At 46.1% G+C, this 16,227-nt stretch overlaps 1 protein-coding gene across 1 annotated transcript; it reads left to right on the top strand.

Moving 5' to 3' along the window:
- Positions 1-2,998: 2,998 nt before the first annotated feature.
- On the top strand, positions 2,999-14,036 carry acvr2aa (activin A receptor type 2Aa). The gene is given in 12 exon segments (XM_003458380.4): positions 2,999-4,195; positions 4,591-4,810; positions 7,269-7,387; positions 7,507-7,661; positions 8,575-8,593; positions 8,596-8,717; positions 9,749-9,892; positions 11,447-11,580; positions 11,831-11,945; positions 12,651-12,789; positions 13,128-13,258; positions 13,410-14,036. Coding segments are annotated over 12 exon segments (1,539 nt in total). The 5' UTR covers positions 2,999-4,140; the 3' UTR covers positions 13,596-14,036.
- Positions 14,037-16,227: the final 2,191 nt, after the last annotated feature.

The raw sequence follows: 16,227 nt of genomic DNA, 5'->3' as shown, positions 1-16,227 counted from the left end.
CACATACATAAGTAGATCCAAAGAGGACTAGAATCCTCTGAGCATGATTCCTCAGGTGTGGAAAGTTCTCTTCTTTGAGGGAGGAATAAAAGTCCAGCAGTGAGACTGACCTGAAGTGCTCTGCCAGAAGTGTGTCAGACTGCAGGTCAATGAGTTCCATCTGAACATCACTTGAAGCATTATCCACACTGCATGTGAAGGGAGAAGAAACCATGTCCATTTCATTTTCAAGAGCTTTGAAATCTTGAAATCGCCTTGAAAACTCTGCATGCAGTACTTCTAACGTGGCTGAGTACTTGTGGAGGTGATTGGCATTTGGAATAGCCTCCTTTAGTGTTGGCAAGTGGGTCAGAAAGTTGTCCTTCACTTGGCTTGAGATAAGCTGCAACTTCCTCATGAAAGCCTTTACTGCAGTGTACATCTCATGCACAAAAAGTCCCCTGCACTGCAGTTTGACATTTAGTTGGTTCATTAGTGCAGTCACATCCACAGCAAATCCGAGGTCTGCCACCCAATCTTCATCTGAAAGCTCCGGGACGCCATGTCCTTTCTTCACACAGAAATCCTGAATCTGTTCTCTCAGATCCCAGACACTTTTTAGTACCTTGCTTAGGCTGAGCCACCTGACAGAGCAGTGGTAGCTGATGTCACCATGTTCCATCTCATTTTCCTCCAAAAGAGCAATAAATTGTCTGTGATTTAATGCTCTTGCTCTGATGAAGTTAACTGTTTTAGTTACAACATCAACAATGTGGTCCATCTTTAACACTATCTTACACAACACTTCCTGATGTATAATACAATGCAAAAATGTCAATTTCTGCACAGGATTAATTTCTGTCACTTTATCCTGCATTCTCTTTAAAAGTCCTACATTTTTCCCAGTCAGATTTGGACAACCATCTGTTGTTACACCTGCCAGATTGTCCCATTTCAGTCCTAATTTTTCCAAACATGCATTTACCTCTGTGAATAAGTCATTGCCGGTTGTTGTTCCTTTCATTGACTGCATGGCAGCCAGCTCCTCCGTGACTTGAAAGCCTGCAGTTATTCCACGTAAGAAGATGAGAAGCTGGGCGGTATCACGCACATCACAGCTCTCATCCAAAGCCAGAGAAAAAAATTCAAAGTCTGCAGCTCTGTTCTTCAGCTGAAGCTCCAAGTTCTCAGCGATGTCCTCAACCCGCCTCGTCACAGTACGTCGGGAGAGTGAGACGTTCTCAAATGCGTCCTTTTTCTCTGGGCATATCAGTGTAACTGAGTCCAATAAGCACTCCTTAATAAACTCTCCATCAGAAAAGGCCTTACTTTTCCTGGCGATTTTGTGAGATATTACATAACTTGTCCGAACGGCAGCCTCTCTGGTGGTGTGAAGTTTGGTGAAAAGTCCTTGTTGGGTTTGTAGTTTTGCTAGCAATGCATCAGACACCCTTGCCCGCTCTTTTTCAGACAGATTTTTGTATTTATCCTCATGTTTGGTCGTGTAGTGGCGATTCAAATTGTAATCTTTTAACACAGCGACCTGTGTACCACAGACCAAGCACACAGCTTTACCTTTAATTTCTGTGAACAAGTACTTGGCAGTCCATGTCCTCTTAAAAACGCGACATTCGTTATCAATTTTTCGCTTCTTAGCGCGTGCTGCCATCTTGAGGCTAACATCATTTATGGCCGTTCACCTTCACTGAAAGCTCGCGACACGCAGATACGTCAATGTGGAAGTAGCGCAGCGGTTTTCAGAATAAAAGCAGCACCATCGTATTGCACTCACTACATATATTTACATAATCTATCTAGTGGTAATTTATTATTGACCTCACGCGGGCCTGAAAAAGATACACAAAGGGCCGTATGTGGCCCGCGGGCCGTAATATGCCCAGGTCTGCTGTACACCCACGACTGTGTCGCCTCCAGTAGGGATAACATCATACTGAAGTTCACGGACGACACTGCAGTGACCGGTCGCATCACTGGAGGGGATGAAGCGGCTTACAGGAGAGAGGTGGCCGGTCTGGTGTCATGGTGTGAGGACAACAACCTCTCCCTCAACAATGACAAGACAAAGGAGATGATAGTGGACACAAGGAAGAAGAGGAGGCCTCACCAGATGTGTTTATCCGGGGACTTGAAGTGGAGAGGGTGAGCAGCTTTAGGTACCTGGGCGTCTACATCACTGAGGACCTCACCTGGACACTGAACACCACACAGCTGGTCAAGAAGGCTCAGCAGCTGCTGTATTTCCCGAGGAGGCTGAGGAAGGTATGTTGGCCAAGATCCTCAGCAGGTTCTACAGCTGTACTGTGGAGAGCACACTGACCAGCTGCATCACTGCATGGTACGGCAGCACTACTGCTATGGACCGGAAACGCCTGCAGAGTGATAACAACTGTGGAGAAGATCATCAGGACCCCGGTGCCCTCTCTGCAGAGCATCTACCATCGCTGAGCCCTGACGAGCTGCCTCCATCCTCAAAGACCCCACACACCCCCAACATGTACTGTTCACACTTCTGCCCTCAAGACGAAGGTTTAGAAGTGTGAAATCCAGAACATCTCGACTCAACAACTCCTTCTTCCCCACTGCCATCAGACTCTTGAACAGCTGACCTATTTTAACAGTAATAATAATAATTTTTGCACATCAGGTCATCTCACATATCAAACCAGCACATTAAGCTCATAGCTCTTTTGCACATAAATTTAACACTTCAAATTTTTTCTCCTTTTATTTATTCATGCTATTTGTATTTTATCTATTTGTACATATTAACCAGCATCTGAGTGTGGACAGCAGAGAAAGAATTTCATTGTACAGAGAAATGCTTTTTCTTTGCACACATGACAATAAACGCTTTGAATCCTTGAATTGAATGAATTTGGTGTTAGAAGTGAAGAAGCTTCTTGGATGAGAAGTGAAACGTCTTCAAGGAAGTTTAAAGAAGACCAAACGCTTTTCTTTCCAAGCTCCTTAGACTACCATGACCTGGATTACTGAGGACCTACATGATGTTAGTTCAGTCGCTAACTGCTGTTTCCACCACCAAGTGACGAAACAAGTTTAAAGCATAAATCTCACAGGTCAGAAAGTTTATAAAACATTTTTATATTTTTTAGGTTGTAACTGGATTATATTCAAAAAATTATAGTTTTACTGAATTCTGATTGGTTTATTGGAGGTTTCTTTCCGCTTGTATTTTTCTCCATTTTTAAAGACTTTTCTGACAGCCCACCAACCTCTTTTCAGTGAGCGGGGCTTTTCTCTCATTCCATGGGCTCTACACACAAACACGGCTAATCATTGGTGAATAAATGGGGCTCCGGATTGTTCTAGGCATCCTATTGGTTGTTGTAGGTGCCCATCAGATGATCGTGTACGCTGTGACAGGTGACTATGGAAGACGGTGAAAAAAACAAACTGATCACAGCGTATCCGCCATCTTCCTCCTGCTGTCGGCCTCGGAGTGTGGAGTGGAAGTAATACGGAGACTAGGCGAGGGGGAGGCGGGCAGGTCGGCTGTACGCTGTGAGCCGGTCCGGGATCGTTCACACGGCGCTTCCTCCCGCGGAGCGAACAGACGGTACGCGGATGCGGTTTGAGGTTTTCCTCCTCTGAGCTAAGCTAAAGGGTAGCCGGGCCAGCTAGCATCCGTGTAACAGAGCAGTGATCATCAGAGGCGGGCTGAGGCTACACCTCCGCCCGGCTCTCTGCGGGGAGGTGAGTGTGATCCAGGGTCACAGCACGGCTGAGGCTTCGCGGAGAATGGTACAGTGGTCCAAGGTGAACTGTGCTTCATGGCCGGAGGTTCGCTGATGGAGTTAATCCAGATCAATCCTCTGATTGATAACCTGTCAGTTCGTCGATAAACCGATTTCTGCAGCATAAACCTTTACAGCACCGCTCCGACCCGGCGAGCAGCCTGTACTGGTCCTCAGGTCCGGATCTCCTGACAGCGCACCATGTCTCAGGGCCTGCCCGGCTCCTGGGCCCCTCTTCCCGGGTGCTCTCACGGGGCGTCTCGGTGAACGGGCCGCAACCGCTGCTTGGACCGGGACATGGTTCCGGTGCCCAGAGTCCTGTTGTCAGTCAGAGGGAGCGTAATCCCGGATTAGGATTGTAACTAGGATTTATCTGAGCAGCACCATGGGATCCGCCACCAGGCTGGCCTTCAGCGTCCTCCTAATCACCTGCTCCTCAGGTGAGCACACTTGGCTCTAACATCATCACCACAGACACAATCGATCATTAGAAACCAGACTTTAATTCTGATGTCACAGGAAACAAGCCCCAGTAAATAACTCCGAGCTGCTTTGATCCTAATCCGGGCTCAGCGCTAAAATAGGTAGCAGTCAGCTGTGTCTCAGTGATGCTGTCTGCTCACTGAAACGCCTCAGGGCAGCTATCCAGCAGCTTCATTTCAATAGTGTATATCACATATAGGTGATCTTCAACCACAGGTCACCTCAGACCTGCAGAAAACCTGCTGATCAGATATTGGTCAGTTATTGATTAGCTCTTGAGCTGACAGGAAACAGCTGATCTGTACCTGTTTCAGTCACTCTCACATGCTGTATGCTTCCTCTGCCTCCTCAGGTGCAATCCTGGGCCACATTCAGACTCAGACCTGTGTGCTGTACAGCTCCAGCTCCTACTCCTCCTCAGTGGAGGGCCGAGGGAACATCAGCGGCGTGGAGATCTGCTCCGGGCAGAAGGATAAGAGGCAGCACTGCTTCGCCACCTGGAGGAACACCTCCGGTCAGGTGACCGTGGTCAAACAGGGCTGCTGGCTTGACGACCCTAGCTGCTATGACAGGTAGGTGGGGCCAGAGAGGTCATGCTCAGGTAACAACAGGAAGTAAAGGAGCACGTCTGTGGTTCAACAGGAGGATAGCAGAGTTTAGACCTGATCGGGTTATTGATCGATGATGCTCCCAGCCCTGAACCTGACTTTGTTCAAGTACAGAGTGGTGATTTTAGAAGTTCCCTCAGGGCAGGTGTGTTCAGGTGTATGTCTACCTGTAGTTGAATTGGTTTGTCTACATGTTGCTGTAGGTTCACTCGGAGGATCAGAGTGATTTCAGGAGAAGAAGAGCTAGCACAAACTCACACACTCTGATGCATCCATCGGAGTGTGTGAGTGTGATGCATAAGAGTGTGACTTATGCATCCATCGGAGTGTGAATGTTCATGTATGAATTAGTTGGATAGCACTAAGAACTTAGAAAAGTGCTTGTGTGAATGGGTGAATGAGCGAGTTGTATAAAGCGCTTTGAGCACTCAGAGTAGAAAAGCGCTATATAAGAACCAGTCCATTTACCATTACCTGTCACCAGTCAGCCCTCGTATCAATCAGAGCAATTGAACAGTTTTCATATGTGAACCGAGAGGTGCTGTAAAAGCTCACCAGTGTGATAACATGAGTTCTGTCACTGTCGCTCACCTGTGAGAGACCACACAGGTGAGTGACTGTGAGCTCATGTGTGAGGTCACTTGAGAGTTCAGTGATAAAGCTGAAACACATTAGTGCGTGTGAGGAGTAGAGATGGATACTGACCTAAATTACTGGATCAGATATCGGCCAGAAATAAAAAATTTAATCCGATCCATTAAATATAAAAAAAAACACCTCACAAAACTTGCCACATGGCGTAACTCGGCTCATAACCGTAGCACGTCGGAGCAGTGTGCGTCACATGATAGAGCGGCTGTGTGTATTTGTAGCCTCGCTACCAAACCGGCATTTCATCTCCGAGGAAGTTATCCCAGAGAGAAGTAAAGCAAGTGTGTAAGTTCATCTCTGAATGTTTGTAAAGCGTTCCCACGTTAAGCTTAACCACCGATATATGGAGCGACTGCCTCTCTCTCTCCCTCTCCTGCTGCTACTTCAATCGTGAAACTGATCAATGATCAGCTGATCGGCTTTTCTGTGGCGAGTCCGTCTCTCTTCTTTGTTTTTGGCCCACTTTGCACCAGAAAGAGGAAACCAGCGGCTGAACAACAGCAGCACGTTTACGCTTGATAAGCTGTTGTTAGAATTTATTTAATATTACTTTCTACACCAGGATCCTTTTCTAAGTAGCTGACGGCTGGTAACTGTGCAGGGGCGGATCTAGCAAAGTTTAGCCAGGGGGGCCGATAGGGCATGAACAGGGAAAAGGGGGCACAAAGACATACTTTTCTTTCTTATTCTCATTTAAAATGTCGAGCTTTTAATAAATAATTATCTGAATCTTACACCCAAAGTTTTAATCTGATGTAAAATGTATAGAAGTCCATTACTGTATATAGTAACTGTTAATTCTAATATACCCTAGTAAGCTATAGTACTTTTTCCTTTGGGAAGGTTCCATCTGTGAATTCTGTAATTCTGTAGAAGAAAGATGTTGAATCTATTTAATTATTCTTGGAAAAATAATTGATTTCTGTGCATTTTTTTTCACCCTGCATCAAATTAAAGTTGATTACATCGATTAAGCATCATGAGGTGGGGGGTGGTTCCCTATTTTCTTTTGCTGGGAGTTTGCAACCCTATTAGTTAGGTTGCTTAATATTTCTGCTAAGTACTCTTTAAAATACCAGAATAGGGAGGATGGAGCAGGTTTAAGTTTATTAGATTGATCAGTGTTGCTGAACTATGAAATATTTTGGGCGCAGTGTATTTTTTACATACAGGTATAACAGAATACCTTTAGTGTTGTTGTTTATGCGATCGTGGCTCAAGAGTTGGGAGTTCGCCTTGTAATCGGAAGATTGCCGGTTCGATCCCCGGCTTGGACAGTCTCGGTCATTGTGTCCTTGGGCAAGACACTTCACCCCGTTGCCTACTGATGGTGGTCAGAGGGCCCGGTGGCGCCAGTGTCTGGCAGCCTCGCCTCTGTCAGTGCGCCCCAGGGTGGCTGTGGCTACAACGTAGCTTGCCATCACCAGTGCGTGAATGGGTGGATGACTGGATATGTAAAGCGCTTTGGGGTCCTTAGGGACTAGTAAAGCGCTATATAAATACAGGCCATTTTTTATTTAAACTTGAGTATGAACTTATACAAAATGCAGCAAGATATTAAAAAACAGTTTTATTGATTAAAAAACGCACTATATCGGATTCATATTGGTATCGGCAGATATCCAAATTTATGATATCGGTATCGGACATAAAAAAGTGGTATCGTGCCATCTCTAGTGAGGAGGAGGAGACACGTCATTGCGGGGGGGAGGGTTACCTAAGTGTGGTGACCTCACCTGTGCATCAGCTCATCTGTGCCGTTTCCTGATAGGAGGGAGTGTGTTGAGAGGAAGGAGTCCCCTGACGTCTTCTTCTGCTGCTGTGAGGGAAGTCTGTGCAACCAGAAGTTTTTCTACCTGCCCAACAGCAACCACACGCCACCACTGCCCCGTACGTGCCTGCTCATCTTGCAACTTATTCTGAAAATCTTTGACGTTAAAATGGAACCTTATAGTGAAAAACCTCCTGTACTTCATGTTGTAACCTCTTTTCGGTGTGTGTTTCCATAGCGACAAACATCCCACTCACGCTGCGACCCCCGGTGGTCACTGCACTGATGTACTCGCTGCTCCCCATCATGGCCGTCGCCACCATCATCCTGCTGTCATTTTGGATGTACCGACACCACAAACTGGCCTACCCACCTGTGCTGGTGCCCACACAGGTGAGACCTCCTGTGAGGAGCAGGTCATGTAACAGTCGGGTGACTTCCTAATCTGAGTTTAAAAAATGAAAAACAAACTTTCACAATAAATGCTTCATAACAGCTTTAATCAGCTGTCTGTTCTACAGGAAGTCCCAGCAGCAGGTGAACAAACTCGTTCCAGGTAAACACTGAAGCCAGGTGTACTGATCAGGTGTTTGGGGTTTGTCCTGACATGTTCCTGCTGTTTAGTCCAATCAGGAAGTCAGGAACACGTCATGTCAGGTTCAAAATAAAAGACCTGAAACACTCGCAGGGTGATCAGGAAAAGCACAGTTTCCACGGTAACGGTACACAGAGCTGGTGTTTGTTGTAGTTTAAAACAGCATCATCAACTCTGTCACGTGACTGTGTCATGTGACATTGATGCTCTTTTTGTTAAAAACCTCTGTCTTCACCTCTGGGGTGGGAGGGGCTAAGACGCGAGGAGGCGGTGACACATAGCTGGAGTAGTGAGGCAATGCTGATGTTTCAGAGTGAGGCTGTGATTTAGCTCCACCTCTTCCTGTCTGTGTGACTTTGAGCTGTTTCTTTGCCTCTCAGCACGCTTTTCACATCATGGTCGAGGTAAGGAGACCCACTGAGCGTGCTCCGTCACCACCCGCCTTGTGTTCTCCCACTTTGGGTCTCTGAGCACATTCTGTCACCTTTATGTTTTGTGTCACATGATGTCTGCACATCCCGCTCCTTCCTTGCCCTGCATGACTGTGTCAGCACGCCACACCGCCCATCTTTAGGCCAGCCCACTCTCATGGTTCTGTCACTCTGTGTTTTTAATGTACACATGTCCATGTGGGTGTGGCCTGACAGCCCTGACAAGATGTTCTTTATTTTCCTGTATCCTCTGTCTCTGATCTCCTCCTGCCCCCCCCAGGAGACCGGCCCCCTGCCCCCTCCCCTGTCCTGGAACAGAAGCCGCTGCAATTGCTGGAGCTGAAAGCCAGGGGGCGCTTTGGCTGCGTGTGGAAGGCTCAGCTGCTCAGCGAACTCGTCGCTGTCAAGATCTTCCCTGTCCAGGTCAGTGTGTGTGCCGTTAATCTTAGTGTGATTAATATTGATAATACAAGTAGCCCATTTACTACACAAGTGATTCCAAGCACTTTGGCAAAAATCTTGGCTATGAGAGGAGCATCAGAGCGTTGGTCTTCACGGCTCTTCTAACATCCAGACACTGATGACCTTCATACAGCTGAGCACCAACAGTCACATGACTGAAACACAAACATGTACGCACAGCTCACGCGGCTTATTTAACAACAACAACAAACGGGTCAGACGTGAGAATGATTTTGTTTTTATTGTCGTAGAAACAGAATAAATATTAAAAACATTATCTGATCCTTTGTGTGAAGTCTTCATGAGCAGCTTCGCCAGATGTTTCTGCTCCATATACATGAGCACATCTGCGTCAGGGAATAATGACGAGCGGAATATTCATTTCCAAACACGGTGACAGCACTCCAGTGAGACATGAAAGTTAAATACAACGATCCAGTTTTGATCAAACTGATTTTCTCTAAAACACTGAAATAAGCCAAACATGATGTTTAACCTCCACTGAGTGGCCAAAGCCTGGGGAGATTTAAAAATGATGTGGCAGGAGTCAGGGAGAATAAGCCTTGACCTTTTGGTCAGCTGACACCTGGCGAGGCGAACTGGCTGTTCGCCCAGAGGGAGGTGATGTTTGGAAATATCCGTATCTACATTCTCGCCTGAAACATCCATGCTGTGGAGACCATCCGTTACTTTGTGTCACAGAAACGGGCACATTTCAAACTTCACTCACAGTTTTAGCCGCTCTCCTCCGCCACGGCCACTTTTGAGTTTCAGTTCAGTTTTATTTCCACAGCACCACATCACAACAACAGTCGCCTCGAGGCGCTTCATATTGTAAATTAGATCCTACAATAACACATATTTTCAGATGAAATGCACCCCAACCCTTTGAATGATGACATCTCACAAGAGCACATGTTGGGAAATGACCTCTGTGTGAGGTCACAGTTGGGCCACGCCCCTGACTACTCTGACCTCTGACCTGTGCTCAGGAGCGTCAGTCTTGGCAGAACGAGTTTGAGATCTTCAGCCTGAGCGGGATGAGACACGAGAACCTGCTGCAGTTCCTCGGCGCTGAGAAGAGAGGCAGCGAGCTGGAAACGGAGCTGTGGCTCGTCACCGCCTACCATCACAAGGTAACAGTGACCCCACAGGCTGGAGGTGGAACTGCAGAACACTCCTAAAACTCCATTAGAACTAGAGATGGACCGATCCGATATTACGTATCCGTATCGGTCCGATACTGACCTAAATTACTGGATCAGATATCGGCCAGAAATAAAAAATGTAATCCGATCCATTAAATATCAAAAAAACACCTCACAAAACTTGCCACATGGCGTAACTCGGCTCATAACCGTAGCATGTCGGAGCAGTGTGCGTCACATGATAGAGCGGCTGTGTGTATTTGTAGCCTCGCTACCAAACCGGCATTTCATCTCCGAGGAAGTTATCCCAGAGAGAAGTAAAGCAAGTGTGTAAGTTCATCTCTGAATGTTTGTAAAGCGTTCCCACGTTAAGCTTAACCACCGATATATGGAGCGACTGCCTCTCCCTCTCCTGCTGCTACTTCAATCGTGAAACTGATCAATGATCAGCTGATTGGCTTTTCTGTGGCGAGTCCGTCTCTCTTCTTTGTTTTTGGCCCACTTTGCACCAGAAAGAGGAAACCAGCGGCTGAACAACAGCAGCACGTTTACGCTTGATAAGCTGTTGTTAGAATTTATTTAATATTACTTTCTACACCAGGATCCTTTTCTACGCAGCTGACGGCTGGTAACTGTGCAGGGGCGGATCTAGCAAAGTTTAGCCAGGGGGGCCGATAGGGCATGAACAGGGAAAAGGGGGCACAAAGACATAATTTTCTTTCTTATTCTCATTTAAAATGTCGAGCTTTTAATAAATAATTATCTGAATCTTACACCCAAAGTTTTAATCTGATGTAAAATGTATAGAAGTCCATTACTGTATATAGTAACTGTTAATTCTAATATACCCTAGTAAGCTATAGTACTTTTTCCTTTGGGAAGGTACCATCTGTGCAGTCTGCAATTCTGTTGAAGAAAGATGTTGAATCTATTTAATTATTCTTGAAAAATAATTTATTTCTGTGCATTTTTTTTCACCCTGCATCAAATTAAAGTTGATTACATCGATTAAGCATCATGAGGTGGAGGGTGGGGGGTGGTTCCCTATTTTCTTTTGCTGGGAGTTTGCAACCCTATTAGTTAGGTTGCTTAATATTTCTGCTAAGTACTCTTTAAAATACCAGAATAGGGAGGATGGAGCAGGTTTAAGTTTATTAGATTGATCAGTGTTGCTGAACTATGAAATATTTTGGGTGCAGTGTATTTTTTGCATACAGGAATAACAGAATAGCTTTAGTGTTGTTTATTTAAACCTGAGTATGAACTTATACAAAATGCAGCAAGATATTAAAAAACTGTTTTATTGATTAAAAAACACACTATATCGGATTCATATCGGTATCGGCAGATATTCAGATTTATGATATCAGTATCGGACATAAAAAAGTGGTATCGTGCCATCTCTAATTAGAACCTGGGAGAACGTGGACGAGTTGGAGCGGGTTCAATTTGTGAATGTGTGGACAGAAGACCGAGTCGCTCTAACAAATTTGACTTCTGACCCTCCGTCTTCATTCTGTGTTCTCCCTGACGTGTTCTCAGGGTTCTCTGACTGACCACCTTAAAGCCAACGTTCTCTCCTGGTCTGAACTCTGTCGGATTGCTCAGTCAATGTCACGAGGCCTGGCTTACCTCCACGAAGACATATCTGCATATAAACCCGCCATCGCACACAGGTACGTGCGTAAGGGCACGCCCACACAGGCGCATCTATATATATATATATATATATATATATATATATATATATATATATATATATATATATATATATATATATATATATATATATATATATATATATATATATATATATATATATATATATATATATATATATATACACATACACACACACACACACACACACACACACACACACACACACACCTCTACACCTGCCTGACAGCTCTGTGTGTTTTTCAGGGACTTCAAGAGTAAGAACGTCCTGCTGAAGTCCGACCTGACTGCCTGCATCGCCGACTTTGGCCTCGCTCTCAGGTTTGAGGCGGGAAAGTCTCCAGGTGATGCTCACGGACAGGTGAGTCCACCTGAGCTACGCCTCTGTCACACTTTGTCATTATAGCAGTGAGAGTGTAACAGTCAGTGGATACAGAAATATCTAAGAGTGTTTAGCAAACGCATGATGGAGTTCCAGGTACACCTGATGGTCCAGGTGAGGACAGTCTGGGTTAGGAAGAAGCAAATAGCTCCATCTGGTGGCTGATGGGTAAATATTCCGGGATGTTTGATAGAAGAATAATTAGTGCTGGGATGTTGAGCTGGCCTGATTGCAGCTGTGCACAGCGGGGGAGGCGTAGCTGAACGGAGCAGAGTGTCCAGAGTGTGGAGAACCAAAGAGAGAAATGAGAGTAGAGCAGCCAATTAGAGGGTTTGAGGAGGTGAAGCTACATGGTGTGACAAACTCACTGTTTGCGTTTACATATTAGTTGTAGCAGCTTTGAGGTCGGCTCTAAATGAGCTGTTTGTTTACCGGTCACTCAGCTCGTTCTCCACAGTAATGACATCATTTAGATGCTGTTGTGTTATTACAGAGTTTTAAAATAAGTGTGAGCACCTGCCATGAGGTTAAAGGGGGCGGGGCTTCAGACAACTGCTGCGTAACAAGTTCAAACTTTATTGATATCAGTGATGTTATCCATGTCTCTTCCGCCAGCTTCTCTGCTCTTTATAGTTGTGTCACATCACCTCAGTAAACAGCTGATCTGGTTCCTGTCTGTGTCAGGTGGGGACCAGGAGGTACATGGCCCCAGAGGTCCTGGAGGGCGCCATCAACTTCCAGAGAGACGCCTTCCTGAGGATCGACATGTACGCTGTGGGGCTGGTGCTGTGGGAGCTCGCATCACGCTGCAAGGCTGCTGACGGTATGAAACGCCAGAAGATACCTGAGGTCTGGTCACCTGACCCACCAGGTCAGCTCGTCAAAATTTAACAACAGCCAACCGGGTGGGACTAGGCCTGGCTGGGGTCACGCCTGGTTGGTTGTTAAAGTTTGACCTGCTTATAAAGAATGGTCATGTGACATGTGAGGAAACTGACATGAACATGTCGTTGTGGTCGGTGGAGGGCGACGCTGCCGTCCTGTGTTTACGTCTTCACCTGCTTTGCTTTGGTTTGCATCAGAGTGTGTGTGTGTGTGTGTGTGTGTGTGTGTCAAAGTGAACATTGACTGATCAGCACACCCTGGTCTTCTGTGGTTCAGGTCCAGTAGATGAGTACCTGCTGCCCTTTGAGGAGGAGGCGGGTCAGCATCCGTCTCTGGAGGACATGCAGGAGGTGGTCGTCTACAAGAAGCTCAGGCCCACAATCAGAGACTGCTGGCAGAAGCACGCCGTGAGTCACTACCCACAGTACACTGTAAAGCATAGCTCATGCAGTTGTTTGAAGCTCCGGGATGACCTCGCTGCAGGTGGAGTTTATAAAGAAACAAGGGCTATGTTTGACCTCTGACCCAGGTCTCCTCTATGCCCCCCTCCCAACGCAGGGTCTGGCTCTCCTCTGTGAGACGATGGAGGAGTGCTGGGATCATGAGGCGGAGGCGCGGCTGTCGGCGGGCTGCGTGGAGGAGCGCGTCGTGCAGATGCAGCAACAGTCGAGCGTCACGGCCCACGAGGAGATTGTCACCATGGTGACCAATGTGGACTACCCGCCCAAAGAGTCAAGCTTATGACCAGGGCCAATCAGAGCAGGGCGGGGACTCCAAACTAAAAGACTTCATGTAGGATGGAGAGGACAGATGTCAGAATAAAAGAACAAAGCCTGTGACTGTGCTGCAGGTGTACAGGCTTGTGCAGGTGAGCACAGCTGATTGGTCCATCAGCTGGAAGTCTGATCAGGAACAGAGACAAACTTTATTTCTTTTTTCACCTCCTGGAGCTGACAATCACGTCCGCCATGAACCTTTTCACCTCCCATGACCGAGTCTCTCAGTCCTCGCCGCCATGAAGTCGGTCTGACCTGCAGGTGGTCTTGGGGTCAAACTCAGTTCTAGTAAAGCTGCTACATGTGGCCTCATTGAGTCAGAGTCACGTGAGGACATCAGGAAGCAATCATGTGATCAGATGTATTGATTATCTGAGAATAAAAACATCATCAATTGGTTTTACAGGAACACAAACAGAGCTGTGTTTTTATTTTCAAACACTAATTTCCTGTGTGTGTGTGTGTGTGTGTGTGTGTGTGTGTGAGAGACATGTAAGCTGACCTCAGCATTGTTTACTGATCCTCAGTTCTTCATAAGACGTGCATGCTGTGGTGACCATGCTTCTGTGTGATGCCATCTGAGTAGGCGGGGTCAGACTTAGGAGTCTCTTAGAGAAACAGGAAATCATTTGATCATCAGGACAGGCTCTGATTGGTTGGTTATTTAGCAGCTGAACTCTTTGGGTGTCACCTTAAGCTGAGCAGCTGGAGGTCAAAGGTCAGCAGGACTGTTTTAACCTCAGATGATGCTGATGATGTCAGCGAACACATCACTAAACCTGTGCTGCATTCACGGCATCTGTTTTCTGACTGCTGAATCTGTTCAGATGAGAACATGTTGTGTTCAGGTCCCTGCTGTTTGAATCCAGATCAGCAAATCCAGGATCGGGTTTCCTGATTAGTTTCAAATATCCTGACATCAGGCTCAGGTCACGTGATCATTGTTCTGAACTTGATCAGGTAATCCAGACTTTCTCAATCAGCTCTAAGTGGGAAGGAGGCGGAGTCAGAAGCATGGACAGATGTGCTGACAGCAGGTATATGAAGATCAAACACCTGCAGGCAGAGCAGCAGGGACTGATGGAGCTGATGGTGCTATCACACTCTGACATCACTGCTGTGAATGGTGTCATCAGTTCACAGGTGCTGTTACTGTAGCTGCACGCCTGACGAATCCAACACACCTGAGAGTGAAGTCGGTCTACAAACTTAAGTTAACTTTAACGTCTGCATCACCAAAGTAATGCTTTACTGTACTCTAAATTACTGAATTACTCTAAATTCAGTAATTTGTTACAGTTTGATTGTTTGTGTGCTACAAAGGCTCTTCAGTTCTCTGCAGATAGAAAGGAAACAAACATAAGGTTTTTTTCTTCCTGCTACAATTATCTGATTTCAGTTGGTGTGAGGAAAGGACGAGAATGGTGGAGCGGTCTACAGTGATAGATAGATATGGATGTGACCTTTATTGCACAAAAGAAGAGACCAACCGTAAAGTGCAGTACTGTGTCCAGGACAAACAGCTGCAAACATCTGGGCAGACGTGTTGATGGACACTCATCTAGGTAATGTGTTCATCTGGATGTTTTCAGTGGTAGAAAACGTTTCATCAGATGACTACAGGTCGTTGATACAGGTTTCCAACCTTATCAACAAAATCAGAGAAACCAAACAACCTCTGACTAAGTGGATGGCACAACACAGAAGAGCTCAAGGAACTGACCTCCCAGCCCATTGTTCAGTGGTGCTAGTGTCAGTCATCATACAAATGTCATATTTATGAGGTTGGAAACCTGCAGTCAGCTGAGACTGAAGACGTTACCTGGATGATGATGAAAGGTCCAGATGAACAGAATCCACTTTTTGAGATTACTGCTTTGTCTTTTATTGGCTCAGAGGTTCACGTGTGAAGAGTTGGGGGTTTGATACCAGGTGTTAGCGTGGTCCTGAGACTGGAAGGTTGAACCAGGAAGTGTGTCTGCTGTAAGTCCTGTGCTGAGCCAATGGCAATAAAGGAACAGCTGCACTGTGATTCAAATGCCTTTTAGAGCAGCAGCATGCTGTGTGAAACATTGCCCCCTGCCGGTAAACCCTAAAAATGAAAGCAGTGGTGACAGCAGCAGCCTGACTGCCTGTGGGGTTTGATCAAAGAGGAGGAAGTGTATCTGTAGGTTCTCAGTCCTCCGGGTCAAGGTGATGTAAGGAAATGACTGGATGTATTTCTGATTCCTGAAGACGTTTCACAGACTGAAGCTTCTTCAGTTCTAAAACCAGATGCTGGAGAGTCACAGGTATTTAACCCGTAGTGGGTTTTTGACCCACTGCTGACCATGTGCCTCATCACATGAGCCAAGTGAATTTCTTCACTGTAAATAAATTCACTGTTGTCTATCAAGAAGTCCTGCATTTGTCTCCTGTTTCTAATTATAATAATAATTGGATTGCATTTACATAGCGCTTTTCAAAACCCTCAAAGCGCTTTTACAATTCTACTATTCATTCACGCTCACATTCACACACTGGTGGAGGCAAGCTACAGTTGTAGCCACAGCTGCCCTGGGGCAGAGTGACAGAAGTGAGGCTGCCATATCGCGCCATCG

Source organism: Oreochromis niloticus, linkage group LG16, assembly GCF_001858045.2.
Source record: "Oreochromis niloticus isolate F11D_XX linkage group LG16, O_niloticus_UMD_NMBU, whole genome shotgun sequence".
In the NCBI taxonomy this organism is placed as follows: Eukaryota; Metazoa; Chordata; class Actinopteri; order Cichliformes; family Cichlidae; genus Oreochromis; species Oreochromis niloticus.
The sequence above is the reverse complement of the archived record's forward strand: the minus strand, read 5'-3'. Positions and strand labels throughout refer to the sequence as shown.